We start from the raw sequence: 19,453 nt of genomic DNA on the forward strand, positions 1-19,453 counted from the left end.
TGGGTTTATTTTTTCTGCACCTGCTAACTTAAAATAACTAGAAAATATAATACATAATACAATTTAAATTACTAAAAGTGTATAGTAACCACAGTAGCTAAACAAAAGGAAAATTTTTAAGTAATGCTCAATTGTTGTTTAATTGCCTTCATAAAAGTATTAAAATTAGCTTGTTAATAAGAAAATAAAATATATTTTTAATAAAATGTTTAAATATATCAAATCCTTAGCTTTTTAGCTTAGATCTGTGACTTGGTTAAACTTTCTTCTTAATTTAAGCAGTATATTCACTATGTCATCATACAATGTTTAGGTTTTGGATAGCCATTATGTGTAATAAATTTAGTAGCCCGTTGATTTTTCTTAAATATCTTTTGGTGCAACTACAAATATTACTCTCTTTCGGTTTAACAATGTAGGAACATTTAAAGTAATTAAAGTTGCTAATTAAATTAAAATGATTGGAAATGATTGCTTACTACATTAAATGTGGATTTCAGTTCGAAATTGATTGTAATTTGTGTTCTGTGTGCAGGTGCAGGTCCAGCCGATGCCACCGCACCGCCTGCTGGGACCAGCAGCCGTGTGCGGAGCCTGCATCACATCCGCTCCTGCCTCCTCCTCCTTGGCCGGCGGACGGGGCAGCGAGCCCGGCGATGATCTGGAGGAGGAGTACTTCCGGCCGCGCAGCATCTTCTACGTGCATCCGCATGGCGTCCACGAGTGCGCCGAGTGCGCCCCGCCAGCCCAGTCAGTCCAGTCAGCACAGTCATCCCAGTCAGTCCAGTCAGCGACTGGTCAACCGGCGGCGCTGAGCAATCCATCGCTCGATCTCTACGGCGACGACGAGGACGAAGTGGACGGCGACGAGGACGACGACGAAGAGGACGAAGAGGACGACTCCGAGGACATCATGGGCAGCCGGCGACGGCAGATCTACGAGACGGCCTTCGACTGCAAGATAGCCAAGTCGGATGACGATCTGGACGAGGTGGATCGCATCACCAACTGCTCGGTGCTGCTCCAGTTGAGCAATGGCAATGGCAATGGCGGTGATCTCGCCAAGGTCACCGGCTCCTCCAAGACGCGGGCAGAGTGCAAGAGGGCCAAGAACTCGAAGAATCAAGCGCTGCAGGAGCAAACGGGCGAGGCCCACGTCCAGGTGCATCAGGTGCAGGCCGAACTGGGCAAGCTCCAGCTCAGCCAGGTGGACCAGCAGAATCAGAATCAGGGCCAACAGCCAGGTGCTGCGACAGGCAGTGGAGTAAGTGCGTCCAGCACTCAGCAGCTGCCGGTGCGCGGCTATACCCCATCACCCCCCTCGACGGCGCCGCTGCCGATGAAGTTTCCCGGCAAGCACGAGCGCTACCTGAACATGAACAGCATCCGGAGTGCCCCCAATCTGCCCGCCGCCAATCCAGCGCATCCCCGTCTCCGGGATCTCCGCCTGCCCATCCCGTCCATGCGGCACCAGTGCGGCGGCAGCAGCAACGACAACAGTCTCACCGACAGCGCCTACGTGAATCCGCCCTCGACCAACTCGAATTCGAATGCGGCCTCGGGTTCGGCCTCCGCTTCGGTCTCCGCATCCGCCTCCGTCTCCGCCTCGGCGACAGGATCGGCCACTGCGGCTGCCCGGAGGCCACGCTCCTTTGTCCTGGAATCGGGAAGGGTACTCGAACTGCGACGCAGTGCCCAGGGCCACCATCACTATCAGCAGCAGCAACAGCACCAGGCGGGCGGTCAGTCGACGACGCACCATCACCACCATCATCACCATCACGGCCCGGGCAGTCGGCGGAGTCATCGCCAGGGTGCGGGACAAACGGCTGGGGGGCACAACTACAGCAGCACGGAGAGCATCGCCACCTCGAGCAGTGGCGGCAGCATGGAGTCGCTGCGGTCCAGCACCAGCGAGGGCAATCGCAGCACCTCCAGCTCCGAGTCGCGCCACTCCAGTTCGCTGAGCTCGCACAGCTCGGAGTCGGGCAGCGGCGGCAGCGGTGGCTCCAGCGTGGCCTATCCCCTGCGACCGGCGCCCCTGCTGTTGCACTCCAAGCTGCACATCCTCAGTCCCATCTCCGACAAGTCCTCGCAGGAGCCGGCCTCGGCCAGTGCCTCGGAGCAGTCGCAGCAGCCGTCCCAGCTGGCGCCGATGGCGGCGCAGGAGGAGGATTCGAGTGGCGCCCCAGCGCCGAGCGCCACACTCCAGGTGAACACCGTCTCCTTGAAGCAGCCGCGCAGTGCGCGGAGTGCTGGTGCCCCCAACAAGGCACTGCTCCAGTTGGCCGATGAACTCCTGGGCTCGGACAGTGGCATATCCCTGCATTCCCGCGAGGAGGGCAAGCCGCAGACATTGGCCCTGCAGCGTTTAACGCTGCCCAAGCTGCAGTTGATCGGAGCCGAGGGAGGAGCTTCCGGGACGGGTGGAACCTCAGCAACGGGTGGCGGCAGTTCGGCAGGGGTGTCGGCATCGGGATCTGGGTCCGGGTCCGGGTCAGGAGCTGCTGGTGGGGGATCGGCGGGAATGCCGCAGGATCTGCGGGATCTACCCTTCGATATGCCCAAACTGCGACGCCGCAAGACGCTGCAACAGGAGGCGGCCTGCACCTCGGGCAGTGCCACATCCGTGGACCTCGGCGAGCTGCCCTTCGACATGCCCAAGCTGCGACGCCGCCTCCGTGCCAACCAGGCGGAGATCAACAACCTGCTGATGCACAGCACCGAGTCCAGCGGCATCTCGCAGGCCTCCTCCAGTCACTCGATGCGTGACGATCAGAAGTTGGCCAGCAAGCTGGGTGAGTTGGCCTAGGCTTATTCCTGTATATATAAATTAATATAACCACTAACTTGTTTTTCCAACCCCAGATACAGCACTTTTCCGCCAGAACCTCACCCTCAACTTGAACGAGTCGCGGCAGGCCACCAAACAGTTTGGCAGTCTGGATCTGCGGGGTCTCAACAGCAACAAGGAGCTGAACATGAACCTCAGCCAGGGCTACGTCACCGCAGTGGACTTGATCGATGTCACCATTCCACTGGAGCGCCAGGGGTAAGTTGTTTAAATTTAGGGTCTTTCTAGCTTGAGCAACTGAATATAAGTTTTTTAAGATCTTCACTTTGAACTCTAGTACAATTAAGTAAGACATTTAGCTCAACTGTTGGATATATCAAGAATTTTATTAATAGTTTCCGAAAAATTTGTTTTTACGAGATTAGGTTTTTTTAAATTTTATGAGCTGACTTTGTTGTTTAGTACTTTCACTTGGGGATATTAGGGGCTTAAGAGTAAAAACCATTATGGTTGACATTATATTAATCCAATGCTCGTTCTATTCTACCTTTCAGTTGGTACCATGGCGCTATAACGCGAGTTGAGGCGGAGACCACTCTTCGTCCGTTGTCCGAGGGTTCCTTTCTGGTGCGCAATTGCGAGTCCACCAAGCAGGACTACTCGCTCTCCCTGAAGTAAGTGCGGTGGTGAACAAGTGCCTGATCCCTTTCTTTAATAACGAATGATCCTTTATTTTAGGGGCGCCAAGGGCTTTATGCACATGCGGATCCAGCGCAACGAGACCGGCCAGTATATCCTGGGCCAGTTCAGCCGTCCCTTCGAGACGGTGCCGGAGATGATCCGGCACTTCTGCCTCAACCGGCTGCCAGTGCGCGGTGCCGAGCACATGTGTCTGATCGAGCCGGTCATCGCCCAGCTGCTCTAGAGGAACCTTCGCCATGAGGAACAGCCAAAGGAAAAGAAGGATCCAGCGGGCGAACCAAACAGAATTACATATTAATAGCGTGTAGTGGACTTAGGAACCTATGTGAACATGTATGCACTAGTTATATTATGCGATAGTTGTAAAAGGAAGATGGCAATTTTTTCATGTTTTTTTTTTTTGTCGGCCTCGAGTTTTGTATGTCGGTCTACTAGCAAACGAGCAAGAAAATACACCCACTCACTCAGACACACGAACTAGTTTAGCGTTTAAAAGTATGTAGCACATTCAGACAATACCAGCAAATTACAAAACAACAAACGATATTTATATAGAAGGCATATATACAAGCAAGACGATATATACAAGCATATGTACGAGTATGTATATGGATAACAAGAGCACTTGACGACAGTTGCTAAAACGTAGTACACGACCCGCGAATACGGATAAATACCTAGACCTAGACCTATATCTAGATCTAGAGAGGTACTAAAATTAAGTGGTACAGATGCAGGAGCAGCGTTTTTTAGATGTGTTTACACCGAACCGAGCAGCAGAGTAGGAGCAACTATAGCGTTGGGCGCCATATTCCGTTTGGCTAGAGATTTACGGTAGAGAACACACTGCACACCACCCACATATAGCGATTGTATGGTCGAAACTTAAGCAACTTTCCGTAGCACACACACACACACACACACACTCGCCCACTTTCACCGCCCAGCATCGGCCGATTATTCAGATATTTATTCCTCCATTATAACTTTCATATCCTTTTGGTTACACTGCAAAAGAAAAAGAACGGCATTGGCTGGCGGTGGCCAGTGGGCAATCGCTTAGGGCACGTTTACACTAAGAAAAGTTTTAGCAAGCAACTCTAAAAATTTGTTGATTAATTTTATGTTACCAAAACGAAGAAAACGAACAAAAAAAATCTAAAATATGTATATCTATATATATATATATATATATATATGAGAACTAACTTTATCAAGGAGCGATGTCATTTTTTTTGTCTTAGCTGTAGGTCAGAGGTACGCGAAATAGAACGCTCAAAGCGCTTTTGGTTAAAGTATCGAATCGAATGGGATGGAATAGGATAGGGGGTATCGATCGGTAAGGATGGTTGGACGAGGCAAGGATATAGCAACGCATATGAAATGTCGGTTTAAGTGTTAGTTTCTAATTAAGGGGCGGCAGCGTGCGAACGAAGGGCAAACTATATATATATATATATATTATGAATGCTAACAAATGATATATACTTACTATTTATATTTCTATATATACATCTATATATATACACGATATTAAAGAGCAGTCAATGGTTTTTTGGTTCCAGTTCCGAGAGAAGCAAGTGTCAGGCAGGATGCTAATTAACTAATTATTGTTTCTGGCAGTTTTCTGTTCCACCTTCGTACCGCCGAGCAATACAACTGATTTCCAGTATCTCACCCAGAGTTATGTTTATATGTGTGTGCCAAAGTATTATTCTAGTCAGATGTATGTGAATCTCCGTGCGAATATCAGCACGTTATCTTATTTTCGATATGTTGATTGTTGCCTAATTTCTAATACTCAAGCAATCCGATGCAGTGCAATATACGAATACGTTTATCTCGGTTATGTATCTATGATTTGACTAATTTAGCTCTAAGTACACCCCCTGAATTGTCCATAGTTAAGCGAATCGGTAATCAGTTATCCATTTGGCGAAAGCTGCGCCAGTTTGTAAACGGCTTTTGTAAATATACGGAAATATAAACACGACACAACAGATATGATGTATAAAAGTCGATATGATTTTATTTGCAATACAATTTCTAAGCTAAGATTTCAACTTCACATAGAAACCGCAAATCCACATACATAAATGACATACATAGCAATGTATTTTGAGGCTTCCGTAGCAGTAAAGAACCAACCAAACAAACAAACAAACAAACGAACAACCAAACCAAACAACTACCAATAAATCAACCAAAATTCCAAGATAATCGCAGCACTCGGGCACCGTTTACATTTGCAGTCGAGAAAATCGTAGTGCAATCAGGCTGAGTGTCGATCGCTTCCGTTTTGTTGTGTATAATAATGTATTTAGGTCTGTGGATGAAGATAAGGATGATGATGATTATAATTATGAAGAACCGAACCGAACCGGCTTACTCTAACCGAACCTTGTACTCCAACTAGAGGCGCTCTCTATCTACGGCACCCTAATATCTGATTAATTCAATTAGTACAGAGCGAATACGTAACAAGAAATTAACAAACAGAAACCGTAACAACAAACGAAACAAACGAAATGTATTTAATAAAAATAAATATGAAAATTTCCAAAAATATTCGTGTTTTATTTTTTAATTGAATCTGCACGCTTTAAAGGCTATTTATGAATTAATTTTTATCTCATATTATCTGAATATTGAGTAAACCAAAACTAAGTTATAGTTCCAGAAGGATCCTTGCCAAAAAATAAGGTACCCAACCCCGAAAATGGTAATGTGGAGTTTGCCAGATTGATTTTATTAAAACCTTTTTGACAGTTTTTTGGAAAAACCTATCAATTTTGAGTGAAGTTTAAAAACTGTTAGAACTGTTAACCAAGAAAAGAACCACTGTTATAACCGACTTACATAGGTGGAAAAACACACTATATATCCAAGACAATAACCATACTAAGCTATCGATAGTTGCTCGAAATGTTAATATTTTCGGCAAATTGTTTATAGCGCTATATATACCACAATATACCTGATCATCCATTGTTCTTTTCAAATAATATTGTTATTTTTACAAATCCAAAAATGTAATATGATTTTCATTAATGACCTCTCGAATTTTTCATTACAGGCGAGTCATCTAATCACGAAATATTCCGATTTTCGGTCAACATACCTATTTAAATGAAATATAAAAACATGGAGATTGTAAACCAATTTTCTAAGCCGCAAATATTAATTTTTGAGAACTCCGACAAACAGTGTGAATAATTGGAATATATATCTAGCCATTTTTTATCGGATCTATCTAGTAGCTTCTTTTCCAAAGTGAGAGTTGGTAACACTGGCGTTTAGTTTTCGTAAAAAACAAATAATTTAAATTCCTTTACTTTTAAGAATTAGCAAGGAATGAATCTAAGCAATTGTATAAATAACTACATATATTTAACGGGCACCGAGGACTATGCCCTTAATTTGGCAAAGGTGAGTCAAAAATGCCTCCTGCTGTTGCAATATGAAGACGGTTTTTCTGTGTTTTTGTGTTTTAATAGCTATGCGAACGCTTTGCCGCAAAGGAAAAGGGCGTTTTGCTGATAACTAGTCGTCAGCAGGGAATGGCGAAGCGGTATTCATTGGATTCGAAGAATTGCAACAAGTATCTAACCTTTTTGCAGCTGGTGGACGTTGAGAGTACGCCGCATCGGCTGCTGGAGCTGCAGGACAATGCGGAGTCCTTTGACCCCGATTTGATTGTCTTCGATCTGCAATCCCTCGTCCTGGATGCTCTATTGCGTCCTGTGATGCAGCAGTGCTCCACGGACAAAATGGTGCGACAAATCGCTAAATGTTCGGCTTCGTTTGTCAATTATCGCGAAATTCTGGCCAACTTGCACGTCCAGAAGGCGGGGAAATCCATCGATACCATTGTGGTCATGTCGCAGGAACCGTATCCCATGTCTCCCGCCCAGTTTAAGCTACTCATCGGTCTCTATTTCCACGGCAACGAGTGTCACACGAACTTTGCCAAACTTTCGAGCAGGATCCTGGCTACCCAAGGATTCGCCTGACCGCAGGACAGGATTCAGAACCACCACAGTGCCTTATATAGCTCCATTTTGATGTCTCCAGCTCCGGAGACCCACGATTTGTCTCTCGAAATGCTCAAAACAGTCTGATGATCTTTGTTTCTTACCGAAACTAACCTGTATACTCATGCATTTGTATCAATAAGTATATTAATGTCTATTCGCGAACGATAGAAACATGGATTTTGTTAAGTTAAAGGCCAGACTTACATTTAAGTTTTGTATGTTAAAACAGGCCCATGCTAACTTTAAAGTTATAGAAATAGCTTCTTAAAAGAAAAAATCATAGAACTTAAGTTTTTTTTTTATATCTTTTCACAAGTAACCGTATAGAATCTTTTGTTAGGCTAAACGATTGTCGAATTTTTAAGTTACTTCTGGAATAACAAACGTTTGTAATAAGTTGAAAGGTATTTTTATACCTTACTAATAGAAAAAGACTTATGCACTTCGATATTAAGCTAAAGGAAAGACAAATATTTAAGTTACTCATAAAAAAAATTAGCAGTTGCTAAATTTAAAATTATTATTTTTGAAATGAAAACAAAATGCAATTAAATATTTATGTTAGTTATGTAAAATCACTAATTTGTAATGGAACCTTTGGACACATACTTTATTTTAAACTGCCAAATAGGATCCACAGTTTTTAGAACATTTTTAGTTTAATTGTTATTGCAAATGTTGGTTTTAGCCTCTGCTGAACTTACACTAATTAATAATCTAGAGAGAACCAAGAATTAATAACCCCAGTTGTAGAGAACAATTCCAATGTTAATATAGACATATAAAAAGTAAATCGAATCGGTAGCTCAACGTTATGTCGAGAAAATGTTTATCAGCTCATTATATAACAAATTATAACTTGCCACAATATTGATGATGATGACGATGAAACTGTAAACTGTTTAATGAAGGCAAAATGTACAATATATTATATGCAAATATAATACTATATTCGTGCTTATCTGTCAACAAAACGCAAATAAGACTAAACTTTGAAAATATTCCACTACATGGTATCCATGCAAAATGTTGAATTAAACCACGCAATCGAATGCTCGATCAAATATAAGACTTTATTTTAAGTACACTATTTATTCTAAAAAGGATTACAACTACCAAAAAAAAAGGAGATAATATTTAATTATAAATACATAAATATAACAATAATATTTTTTAGGCTTAGTAAAAATATCAAATCATTAAATTTTTGTATAATAAAAAAAAAATTTGGAATACATAAAATGCATATGTGATTAAGCTAATATTATTGGAGAATGTATTCCGGAAATGTGGCAAGTAATCTCCGGAACGCAAGCCACCAAAGCGCGATAAAAGGAACTAGAACTCTCTCACATGTAGCCCCACCCCGAATCCCTGCTGCTCCCGATTTGTATTGATTGATCTAAATCGGAGCTTTAAATATAGTCCAGCATTCCGCTGACGATCTCGAAGGCATCGCGAGCCGTGGGCTCGATGGCGCTGCTGGGCAGCAGATAGCCATGCACTCCATTGTCCGCCAGCTGGAGCGTATAGCTGAAGGGTATTCCGATTTCGTATGCCGCAAAAGCGTCGGCACAGCCTGGAAAAATGAAGGATAACAAAGGATTAGGAGAAGTAGAATTCGGAAAGCGGATAACTTAAATGGTAAATACATTTTGTAACTAAAAGAAGATGGTATACATTTTCGGAGTTAGGAAAGTATTTGGATAATATAAACTATAATACGCACCCGAACGCTGCTCAATAAGATCGTTGGATGCGTCTACTTTGTATCGGGATTTACTGCCCTTCTTTCGCAATCCATCGGTGCCCACCATTGCCACATCCAGAAAATCGTCCAACCTTTCCGAATTAAAAGTTGAATTGGCCTTCACCGGATACGAAATCACTTGACCATAGGCCTGCAGGGATATATATAGCTGAAAGAATGACGAACATATTTTACATAATTATGTATACATTTTTTAATGGCAAATAATTGGGAACTTCGTTGCGAGTTCAATAAACAGTTCAATAAACAATAAACAATTTTAAACTATTTTTCTCTTAAATATATCAGTATTTTGGCGATAACAATGCAAAAATTTGTCCAATAATGGAATGCCCTACCTTGTTAAATTTGTAACAAAATTTCAAATCGAGTGGCGTCACAGATTTTTTTGTAAAATTTTTGAAAAAAACCATGGGGTTAAAAAAAATGTGATATGTGAAAAATTGGATTTTAAACCATTTTTCGCTCAAAAATATCAGTATTTTTACGATAACAACGCCAAAAATTGTCCAATAATAAAATGGCATACCTTGTTGAACTTGTAACAAAATTTCCAATCGAACTGCATTCTTAGTTTTTGTTGTAAAATTTTCGAGAAAAATCATGATGAAAACCTCCAGAAATATGTAAAGAATTGGGATTGAACCATTTTTCGCTCAAAAATATCAGTATTTTTACGATAACAACGCCAAAAATTGTCCAATATTGAAATGGCATACCTTGTTGAACTCGTAACAAAATTTTCAATTGAACTGCATTCACAGTTTTTTTTGTAAAATTTTCGAGAAAAATCATGATGAAAACCTCAAGAAATATGTAAAAAATTGGGATTTAACCATTTTTCGCTCAAAAATATCAGTATTTTTACGATAACAACGCCAAAAATTGTCCAATATTGAAATGGCATACCTTGTTGAACTCGTAACAAAATTTCCAATCGAGTTGCATTCACAGTTTTTTTTGTAAAATTTTCGAGAAAAATCATGATGAAAACCTCAAGAAATATGTAAAAAATTGGGATTTAACCATTTTTCGCTCAAAAATATCAGTATTTTTACGATAACAACGCTTAAAAGTGTCCAATATTGAAATGGCATACCTTGTTGAACTCGTAACAAAATTTTCAATCGAACTGCATTCACAGTTTTTTTTGTAAAATTTTCCAGAAAAATCATGATGAAAACCTCAAGAAATATGTAAAAAATTGGGATTTAACCATTTTTCGGTCAAAAATATCAGTATTTTTACGATAACAACGCCAAAAATTGTCCAATAATAAAATGGCATACCTTGTTGAACTTGTAACAAAATTTCCAATCGAACTGCATTCTTAGTTTTTGTTGTAAAATTTTCGAGAAAAATCATGATGAAAACCTCCAGAAATATGTAAAGAATTGGGATTGAACCATTTTTCGCTCAAAAATATCAGTATTTTTACGATAACAACGCCAAAAATTGTCCAATATTGAAATGGCATACCTTGTTGAACTCGTAACAAAATTTTCAATTGAACTGCATTCACAGTTTTTTTTGTAAAATTTTCGAGAAAAATCATGATGAAAACCTCAAGAAATATGTAAAAAATTGGGATTTAACCATTTTTCGCTCAAAAATATCAGTATTTTTACGATAACAACGCTTAAAAGTGTCCAATATTGAAATGGCATACCTTGTTGAACTCGTAACAAAATTTTCAATCGAACTGCATTCACAGTTTTTTTTGTAAAATTTTCCAGAAAAATCATGATGAAAACCTCAAGAAATATGTAAAAAATTGGGATTTAACCATTTTTCGGTCAAAAATATCAGTATTTTTACGATAACAACGCCAAAAATTTTCCAGTAATAAAATGGCATACCTTGTTGAATTCGTAACAAAATTTGCAATCAAGTCTCAGCTTTTTTTTGTAAAATTTTCAATAGAAAATGTGTAAAGAGAAAAATGTGGCTTAAACCAAAAGTTCATGGAGTCAAGACTTAAAATCTTGTTAAACTAAAATGATTTTCCTAAGCATCATTCATTCATTCTTTATAATATATGTATAAAGAACCCTATTCAAAAAGTAAATACATCGTTTCGTATACTTTTTCTAGGCATACCTTAATCTGCGTTCTGTAGTCCATGAGAAATTCGGAGACGGCCTTGGTTTCCGGTTCGGAAAATGGCGCCGGACCTGCGTAGAACTCGTTGCAGGGCGCCTTGGAGCTGCCCCGCTTGCCCCAATGGTAGAGCCAGTTCCTGTCCAGATCCACCCCATAGCAGACCTTGTCCGGGCCGCGTTTCTGCTGGAGCCACGTCATCGCCGAGTCGAGGAGGCCACTGGGAGGCGGAGCCTGGTGCTGCGATCGCGACTTCTTCCAAAACCGATCGTACTCGTGGCTGTACGCATATCCGTCCGGATTTAGAACCGGCATTATATACCAGGTGGTGTTCCTGATGAACTCCACTTCCTCGTTGCTTTCTGTTGGGTACCCAAAATATTATTATAATGTTTATATAGGTTTTTAGGCAGGGTCAATGTGAAAATATAATAGGAAGTTTTTTTTATATAAATAAAGGAATAATATTGATCTCCAAACTTAAACATAAAATAGTCTTAAAATGGGTAAGAAATATGAATAGTTTATGAGCCAGAGCTCTATGCAAAAATCGAAAAGCACTATTATATTTATAAAATTATTATTGCTAATGAAAGGAAAGGTTTCCCGTGAAAATAATGTACATTTTTTAACCGATCTACGTAGCCTCGCCCCCTTAACTCATGTCGTATTAGTTATCCCTTTGTCAAGTCGGCAGTCAACCGATTCGGAAAACCAAAAATCAAGAGTGCAGTGTAAGAACTTTAGGCAGCCACAGCTCGCCACTTGTCCTCCAGTCGGATCAGGTGGTTGGCGATGGAGAGGCGAAGGCCCCGCAAGTCCTCGCGCCACCTCTTGACGCCCAAGTCCAATGCTTCGGGTTCGGGAAGAGGAAGTCGCTCCTCATCGGCTAGTCCCGAAGTGGCATATAACCAGCCAACGGGCAATGGAGTCTCACCCACCATCACATCCCTTCTGGGCGGACGTCTTAACAGGGTCTCCCGCCTCACAAGATCTCCGCGAGGATTGCAAGTCACTGAAACTCCAGAGAGCGGAGGTGTGGGATTCACAGACGAACGAGAGTCCGGCCAATCGGAGACCTCGGATGTGTCGCCCGGGGTGATGGTCAGCGCGGCGTCGGCCAGTCCCAGGGGATCGGCGGTGCACGGACATCTGATTGCGTTCGCTGGTCCCAGGGATTCGGATAGTCCCCGGATATCGGTGGAGGTGCCGGAGGTCTTCAGCACCTCGTCGCGGGCAACCTCCGTTGCGAACAATCTGCGATTTGGACCCAATGTCGCTGAAACTGACAACGGTGGCGGCGTTAATTTCGGCGCAAATTCGTACTTCGATCGGAACAGGAATAGCAGCATGATGTCCGGCACCACCTACGATGATTACGAAGAGGATGACCAGCGGGCAAGCAGTAGTCCGGATATCGGAGCCTGCCGTGGTGCCTGGGCGCAGCAGCAGCAGCATCAGTCCGTGACGGGACACACGGGCAGGGACACTCTGGGCTTCGCCATCCACCTGGGCACCGCCACCATGGGCCACAACCGATGCACTCTGGGCACCGCCTGCGAGGACGACTGTGGCTATGGCACTGGCTGCGATGCCGGATGCAGTGAGGCCCACGGCATCGAGCCGGGTAGCTTCATGTTGCCGGCGGTAACGGCAGCGGCCCAGGGATCGGGAGGTGCACCCTTGAACAGCGCCATTCGCGGTGTCCAAGTCTCGGCAGTGGGTCCTGGGGGTGGACCTGGTGGCGCTTATCCTGGCGCCGCTTATCCTGGTGGAGGTTATCCTGGTGGAGGTTATCCTGGCGGAGCTTATCCTGCCGGAGGTGGCTATAAGCCAGTTGGATCTGGCCCCGGACCAGGGCATGGACCTTCATCAGGTTCCTCTGGACAGCGCGGATCCTTTGGCGTCGATTTAGGCAGTGACCAGTTGAACTTCTTCATCACCTTTCTACTAGAGGTCCTCGGCGTGCTAGTGTGAGTATCTTTGCAAGGAATAGAACAGTGCTCTATCTCTCTAGCTTAACGAGATCGTCTAAAGAACACTCTAGTCTCTAATAACCCATCTCTAATAACCCTCTACCCCCAGATTCTTTGCCATTTGCACCATAACATTCTGGATTACTCTGGGCTACCACGTTGTTCAGCTGCTCGTGGACCTGAAGAACGCCGAGCGCAATGTCCAGGTGGCGGTGGCCATTGTGTTCGGGCTGCTGCTCGTCGCCTTCGCCATTTCACAGGTGACCAACAGCAGTGGTTCCTGCTGCCATGCCCGTGATCGCGCTCGTTCCAGGTCCAAAGGTGGATGCCCATTCCACCGGTCTGCCAAATCCACGGCGAAAAGCAAGCCCAAGAGCTTTGCCCACAAGGCCAGGAGCTGTCCGCATAAGCCCAAAACCAAGAAGGAAACGAGCGATGGAGGTGGCTGCCGTCGGATGTGCAGTGCCAAAATGGAGCTCCACTCCCACCGAAAGCCGCGTTACACCGACTGCGAGGGTCGGGCCATTTTCCTCAGCTCCAGACGATATGCCATACCCACAGAGATGAAGCAGCCGCCAACCATTGTCCTTTGGCTGCGTGACGTGTTGGCCCGCATGATGCAATAGCCAGCGAGGACCCACTACCCCACGTTGGGCGCCAAAAGCAAGTTATGAATTCAACTGACTTGAAACTGAGAGGGGGGATCTATGGTCACGGGAGTCTTCCACTTCTACACATACTGGATCAAAATTTCAAGTTCAATAAACTTTTTAAAAGGTTCAATGCTAGGGGTTGGTTTCTTTGAAGAAGTTTATCAAGTACAGAAGGCAAAAAAATAGTTGTTGATTGGGAAAAACTATTTCAATTACACTATCAATTGTATATAAAAGGAAATCTTGGAGATTAAATAATGCCCCTACTCACTGTTTGTCTTCATCAGTCGCAGGAGCTCTGCTATCATCCAGGTGGCCGTCGCGGGTCCGATCCAGGCCAATCCCTGAGCTCCGGCCTCCACGAACACGGCATTGGCCTGGCCTGACTTCCGTTTCCGCTTCGGCCGCTTGACTGTCTGCAGACCCTCGCTATTCGCCATCGCCGCAGATTGCTTGGACTCGATCTTCACCACAATCAAGGGTCGACCTTCGTAGGAGCGACCAATGTGAATGAGCTCGACCAGTTGTGGGTGGCGCATGCGCATCGTCTCCAGATACTTTACGATCTCATCGTGGTTGTGGTAGCGATTCCAGGTCATGGGCGGCGGAGTAGTGGGTCGCGGCTTCGAGGGACGAGTGGTGTGGAGGTAATCCTCTTTGGTCAGCTCGTAGGCAATGGCCTTGCCCACATCAAAGATGAGCACTTCGTGCGCGATGCTTTCGTAGTTCAAAGTGCCCTGGAAGTCCACGAGCATCTTGGGGGGCACCAGGACATCGGTGAGACCTCTACAAAACAAAGATTGAAACAGGTATAACAAAGATTTGGTGTAAAACTAACCTTAGGCTGGGTCCCTTCAGCCAGTGCATCTTCACCCCGTCCTCGCCCTTTTTGAACTCCTCCAGTGCGCGCACCTGCTCCTCATCCTGCGGCTTGAGACGCCAGATCTGGTACTTGTCATAGCTTATGCGCCTGGGAACCTCCGGTCTGGATGTGGTGGTTGAGGTGCTAGTGGTTCCCCTGGTCGTCATCCGAGTGGCCAGCGCCTGGAGCAGCGGATTGCTGGTGGTTGTGGAGGCCATGGCATTGCCGGTGGAATTGACAATGTGGTGGGCGAGTATGCCAATCCAATTCTGTGGATTCCTCAGCGGATCCACAATGGTCAGGATGGGCACTTGGGCCGCCGCCGATGGTGTGTGGGTCGTCGTCGTGGTTGAGGTGGTCGACGTTGAGGTGGTGGAACGGCGTCTGACCTTTCGTTTCGGCCTCGAATCGAACCAGCTGGAAAACCATTCTGTGGAAGGGGGAAAAGTCATATATTGGCTTTGGCTCTGACTTTGTGGGTTTTTCACTGCGGTGCAGAAAGCGTGAAGGAAAACGAGAACCCGCACCGTTAGCCATTCAATGGGGTTCTGGCTTTTCCCTTTTATCTTCCTGCTCATTCAGCCAATCTCGCCATTAACTGAACCACTCGAATAACAAGAATTTTACAAAGTTCTCTTTTAATTGCATAGTAATTAGATGTTATGGCAAATATGAAAACGATGGAAGTAAACGGAAATTAAATTCTAATTATAGAACAAAATACATTTGAGTAAATTGCCAAATCATTTCTGGATTTTAGAACTAATCAAGTGTGAGGATGTTTTAATTATAAGTCTGTTTTAAATGGCAAAAAAAAAACAAAATGCAATCTCTTATTCATTTGATTTTTAAATAATTTGAACGTTTATATTTTCAACTAAAATAAAAAGCTGACTATGGTTTCCCTTTCAAATTAGTTCCCCTCTTTTTGGTGGTACTCACTGTCATAGTCATCCTCGGCGTCCGGCTCCGCGGTGGTTTTTCCGAATCCAAACCAGGACTCCAGCCAGCCGGGTGGCTCCTTGGTGGGCGGTGGTTGTGCCACTGGCACCATGGTGGTGGTGCTGGTGCTGCCGATCTTCTTGGTGCGTCGCTGCAGGCCAAACCAGGAGCTAAACCAGCTCCCCAGCGAGGAGGAGTCATCACCGTCGTCGTCCTCCGAATCCTCATCCTCCGGTTCGGCATAGGCCTCATTGCTGTGGGCACTGTGATAGAGGGTGTAGCTTGGGTACTTGGACACGGGTGGACTGGGTGGGTCCTTGTCATCGTCCTCCTCATCGGGACTGCCAAAGCCATCCATCAGGCGGGACATGGCCATTTGGACGGGATAGAAGATCATGCGAAAGAAGCCACCAATTCCGGAGTCCTCGTCATCATCGTAATCCTCATCCGAGTTCACTGGCCGCCTCTTGATGCGAATCTTCTTCTTGGCCATGGAGTTCTTGGTGCTCGATGTGGCATCCTCTTCCTCGCTGCTGGATATCGTAGATGTGGTCGTTTCCTCCTCCACCATAGCTCCAAAATCAGCGCCCTCCTCCGCCGAACTGCTATCCTCTTTGAGATCACTCTGAGCCTCTGTGCTGCCACTTTGATTGGGGTCTTGATCATCCTTATGCTTATCCTTATCCTTCTCCCCATCTTCAAAATAGTAGTCATCATCGTCCTCCTCCTCTTCATCCTCGTAATCCCCACCGGACAGAAGTTCGAATACATCAAAACTGGGCAACTCGGGTCTTCCTCGTTTGCGTTCCTTGGTCTTGGTTTTATTTTTATAGTTGGTTTTTGGCGCTTCTTTCCTTTCATCCTGGCTGTGATTTCTGTGGAGCAAATGAAGGGCGATGGGTAAGTGGCCCACACCCCCTGTATTCTGCTCTTTCTTTTGGGTGCTTTGTGGCGGTGGTTCTTGTTTGGTTTTTCGCTTCCTGGAACTTCCTTTGGGTGAGCGTCTTTTGGGAGTACTCACCCGTCGCGCTGCTACCGCGTTTTGTGATCCTTTTGATAATATTTTTTGGGACACCTTTGATCCTTTTGCTACCACTTTTTGTTGTTCTTTTATGACTCCTTTTTGTGGTTCTACTTGTTCTAAAGATTTTTGTGGTATAGACTTTTGTGTTCCCTCATTTTTTTGAGTCTCCAAGGAACGACGATGTCTGGTGTGAAATTTTTTAGATGCATCAGTTTCTTTGGGAGATCCACCAATTTTTCCCACTCCTTTACTAGGATTCTTTAAAAAACGTTGTCGTCGGGGATAAGAGTCTTCTTTCTTGAGCCCTCCTACTTCTTCTGCACGATTTTCGAATTTGTTTCTAGATTTATTAACAGCACTGTTTAATATTCCTATTTTAGTCAGAGTCTTCAAAGTGGAATGTCTTTTTTGATGAAGTGGTTCCATTAGTTGAACTCCATGTTTTCCTCCTGCCCAATCTTCCAACGAACGGCGTCTTCTGAGATGTACTGGTTCGACTATTTCAAATGGTTCCTGTTCTTCCAGTGTTTCACTTTCTTCCGTTGGCTCCTCGCCGGTTCTCAGTAAATGCTGACTGAAGACATTGGTGGTGGGTAGAGTGGCGTGTGGCATATGTGGTTTCTCCAGTTGGGTATAAGCCGGCGGTGGTCGCATGGTGGTGCTGCTGGTGGTGCTGGGTCTCTTACCCAAATAAATGGGCAAAGGTCCCGGCTGATCTCGGGTGTTATTCCCCCCATAACCCGGCCTCTTTTTGATCACTTTAGTCTTGTTTTTTGGCTTCTTCTTGCGCTTCTTTCTCCTCGTATTTGGCCTTGGAGTGGTGCTGGTGGTGGTGGTGGTGGTGCTGCCGCCACGGTGGGGCAACTTGAGCAGCTGATCGCTTACGTGGTTGATTGGTCCACTGGTCACCATCACAGGCGGTGGTCGATGACTTGGCTTGGGCAACTTGTTACTGGGTTTGGTCAGTGGATTCTTGGGCTTCTTCAATCGAATGATCTGTGGTCTGGCGGTGGTTCCTCCCTCCTGGACAGGATTCACATTCAGGGTGGATATCACCGTTCCAGATGACATGGACTGGCAGTGCTGTTCATATTGCCTTCGCAGACTCTCCAGATCGGCATCGTATTGGGCCTTGGTCACATAGATGGCAATGCCATTGCTATCGTTGCGACTTTGGGTGGTTATAGGACTCGGGTTCTGACCCACTCCCACCTGACTGATGGCGTACACAATCCCGGTGGTTGGGTGGGTGAAGTATATGGGAAACGTGGTGGCGTTGCCTGTGCTAATGGGTTTCGGCTTGGGTCTGGGCTCCTTGATCTCCAGCAGCTCGCTCTGCACGTGAAACTGGTCGGATGTGGATGAGGGCTGACTCTCCTCCACCGACTCAAAGACATACGGCTGCGAGGGATGATCCTGATGATCCTCCTGGCCGAACAGCTGGAAATCCAATTCGGGCGGCTCGAAGCGAATGGAGGTCTGGTGCTGGTAGCGCGGCACGAATCGACGTTCCTGGACGCGACGCTGGAGGAGATCACGACCCCAGGTCTGGCGCAACAGGCTGTCGAACTCCTCGGCGCTCGGATGATAGCCAAAGTCGATGGCCTCGGTTGGATGGACCGCGATCAAGACCAAGACATCCACCGCGATCACGATGAAGAGCCCAACGGGTAGCTCAATTCCCATGTCTTATTCACTCGCCTCTGCTCCACGACCACGATGATGATGATGACTGTTTGGCTGCGCGGCTGGTTGGCAAATGAAACGAGCCCCAAGTCGCGAGCCCAACTCAGCCGGTCGGAGAAAGCCCCGTCTTCAGACCCCTTCGCCATCACAGTTTCGGCCACTTGGCTTTTGGCCCCTAACGCTGCCTCCTCCTCTAAACATAAAAGTCTCGGGTTTTTGAGCCCCTCACTTGAACCCGCCGAACGTTCTGGCCGCAGATCGCTGGTAACTTCCAACTGCCAACTTGCAACCACCAACTAGCTTCTATCTGCTATCTGCTATCTGCTATCCACTTTCAACTGCCGCTCAACTGGCCTTGCGACAGTTATCGAGGCATGCCAAATGGCCGATCTAATCACCGATGCTGGGTTATGGGTTAAGTGCTGGAAAAGTTACGGAGTCGGAGATATGAAAAGGAAAGACCTCAGAAAATATGGGTAGTTCTTAAGGAGATTATTTGTTATGTCTTATATAGGTCGCAATTTAATGTTTCTTATATTTCAGCATTAACACACTCAAAAACAAGAGAGAACGCTATAGTCGGGTGCCCCGACTATCAGATACCCGTTACTCAGGTAAAGGGAGTGCGAGGGAGATGGAGATAGAAACTTTGATCACGCATAACTTTTTAACGAATGGTCCGATTTGAAAAATTTCTTCTACATTTCGATAGGTATTGATAAACACAATAAAACTGCATTTTTACTTTTCCGAAATATTTAAATTTTTAAAATCGTATATAAGCGATTATGGGCGTTAAAGGGGGCGTGGCACCATTTTGAAACAAACTTGCGCTGCGTAGGAACTTCTAAAATCTACATGCAAAATGCCAATCTTCTAGCTTTTATAGTTTCCGAGATCTCAGCG

General features: G+C 45.1%; 4 protein-coding genes across 4 annotated transcripts in view; 3 read left to right on the forward strand and 1 right to left on the reverse strand.

The window, feature by feature from the left end:
• The window catches only part of LOC108045248, a 54,708-nt gene extending 50,840 nt beyond the window's left edge, over positions 1–3,868 (forward strand). The window contains exons 8-11 of the mRNA XM_017124512.1: positions 536–2,798; positions 2,869–3,052; positions 3,349–3,468; positions 3,533–3,868. Of these exons, the coding sequence (XP_016980001.1) occupies positions 536–2,798; positions 2,869–3,052; positions 3,349–3,468; positions 3,533–3,719 (2,754 nt within the window). The 3' untranslated portion in view covers positions 3,720–3,868. The remainder of the gene's footprint in view (positions 1–535; positions 2,799–2,868; positions 3,053–3,348; positions 3,469–3,532) is intronic.
• A 2,878-nt stretch (positions 3,869–6,746) lies between these two features.
• Positions 6,747–8,703, forward strand: LOC108045277. Its single transcript, XM_017124552.2, has 2 exons — positions 6,747–6,925; positions 6,994–8,703. Exons 1-2 carry the CDS (start codon positions 6,851–6,853, stop codon positions 7,507–7,509), a joined length of 591 nt encoding a protein of 196 aa, XP_016980041.1. The 5' UTR covers positions 6,747–6,850; the 3' UTR covers positions 7,510–8,703.
• Positions 8,704–8,706: 3 nt separating this feature from the next.
• LOC108045275 lies at positions 8,707–18,596 on the reverse strand. Its single transcript, XM_017124550.1, has 6 exons — positions 15,838–18,596; positions 14,872–15,325; positions 14,305–14,819; positions 11,405–11,766; positions 9,263–9,452; positions 8,707–9,112 (listed from the first exon to the last, which is right to left on the reverse strand). The coding sequence occupies exons 1-6, from the start codon at positions 18,545–18,547 to the stop codon at positions 8,949–8,951; spliced, it is 4,395 nt and encodes a 1,464-aa protein (XP_016980039.1). The 5' UTR covers positions 18,548–18,596; the 3' UTR covers positions 8,707–8,948.
• LOC108045276 lies at positions 12,091–14,163 on the forward strand. The gene is made up of 2 exons (XM_017124551.1): positions 12,091–13,377; positions 13,490–14,163. The coding sequence occupies exons 1-2, from the start codon at positions 12,200–12,202 to the stop codon at positions 14,004–14,006; spliced, it is 1,695 nt and encodes a 564-aa protein (XP_016980040.1). The 5' UTR covers positions 12,091–12,199; the 3' UTR covers positions 14,007–14,163.
• Positions 18,597–19,453: the final 857 nt, after the last annotated feature.

The sequence above is a fragment of the Drosophila rhopaloa genome, unplaced genomic scaffold, assembly GCF_018152115.1.
Source record: "Drosophila rhopaloa isolate 14029-0021.01 unplaced genomic scaffold, ASM1815211v1 contig_3, whole genome shotgun sequence".
Taxonomy (NCBI): Eukaryota; Metazoa; Arthropoda; class Insecta; order Diptera; family Drosophilidae; genus Drosophila; species Drosophila rhopaloa.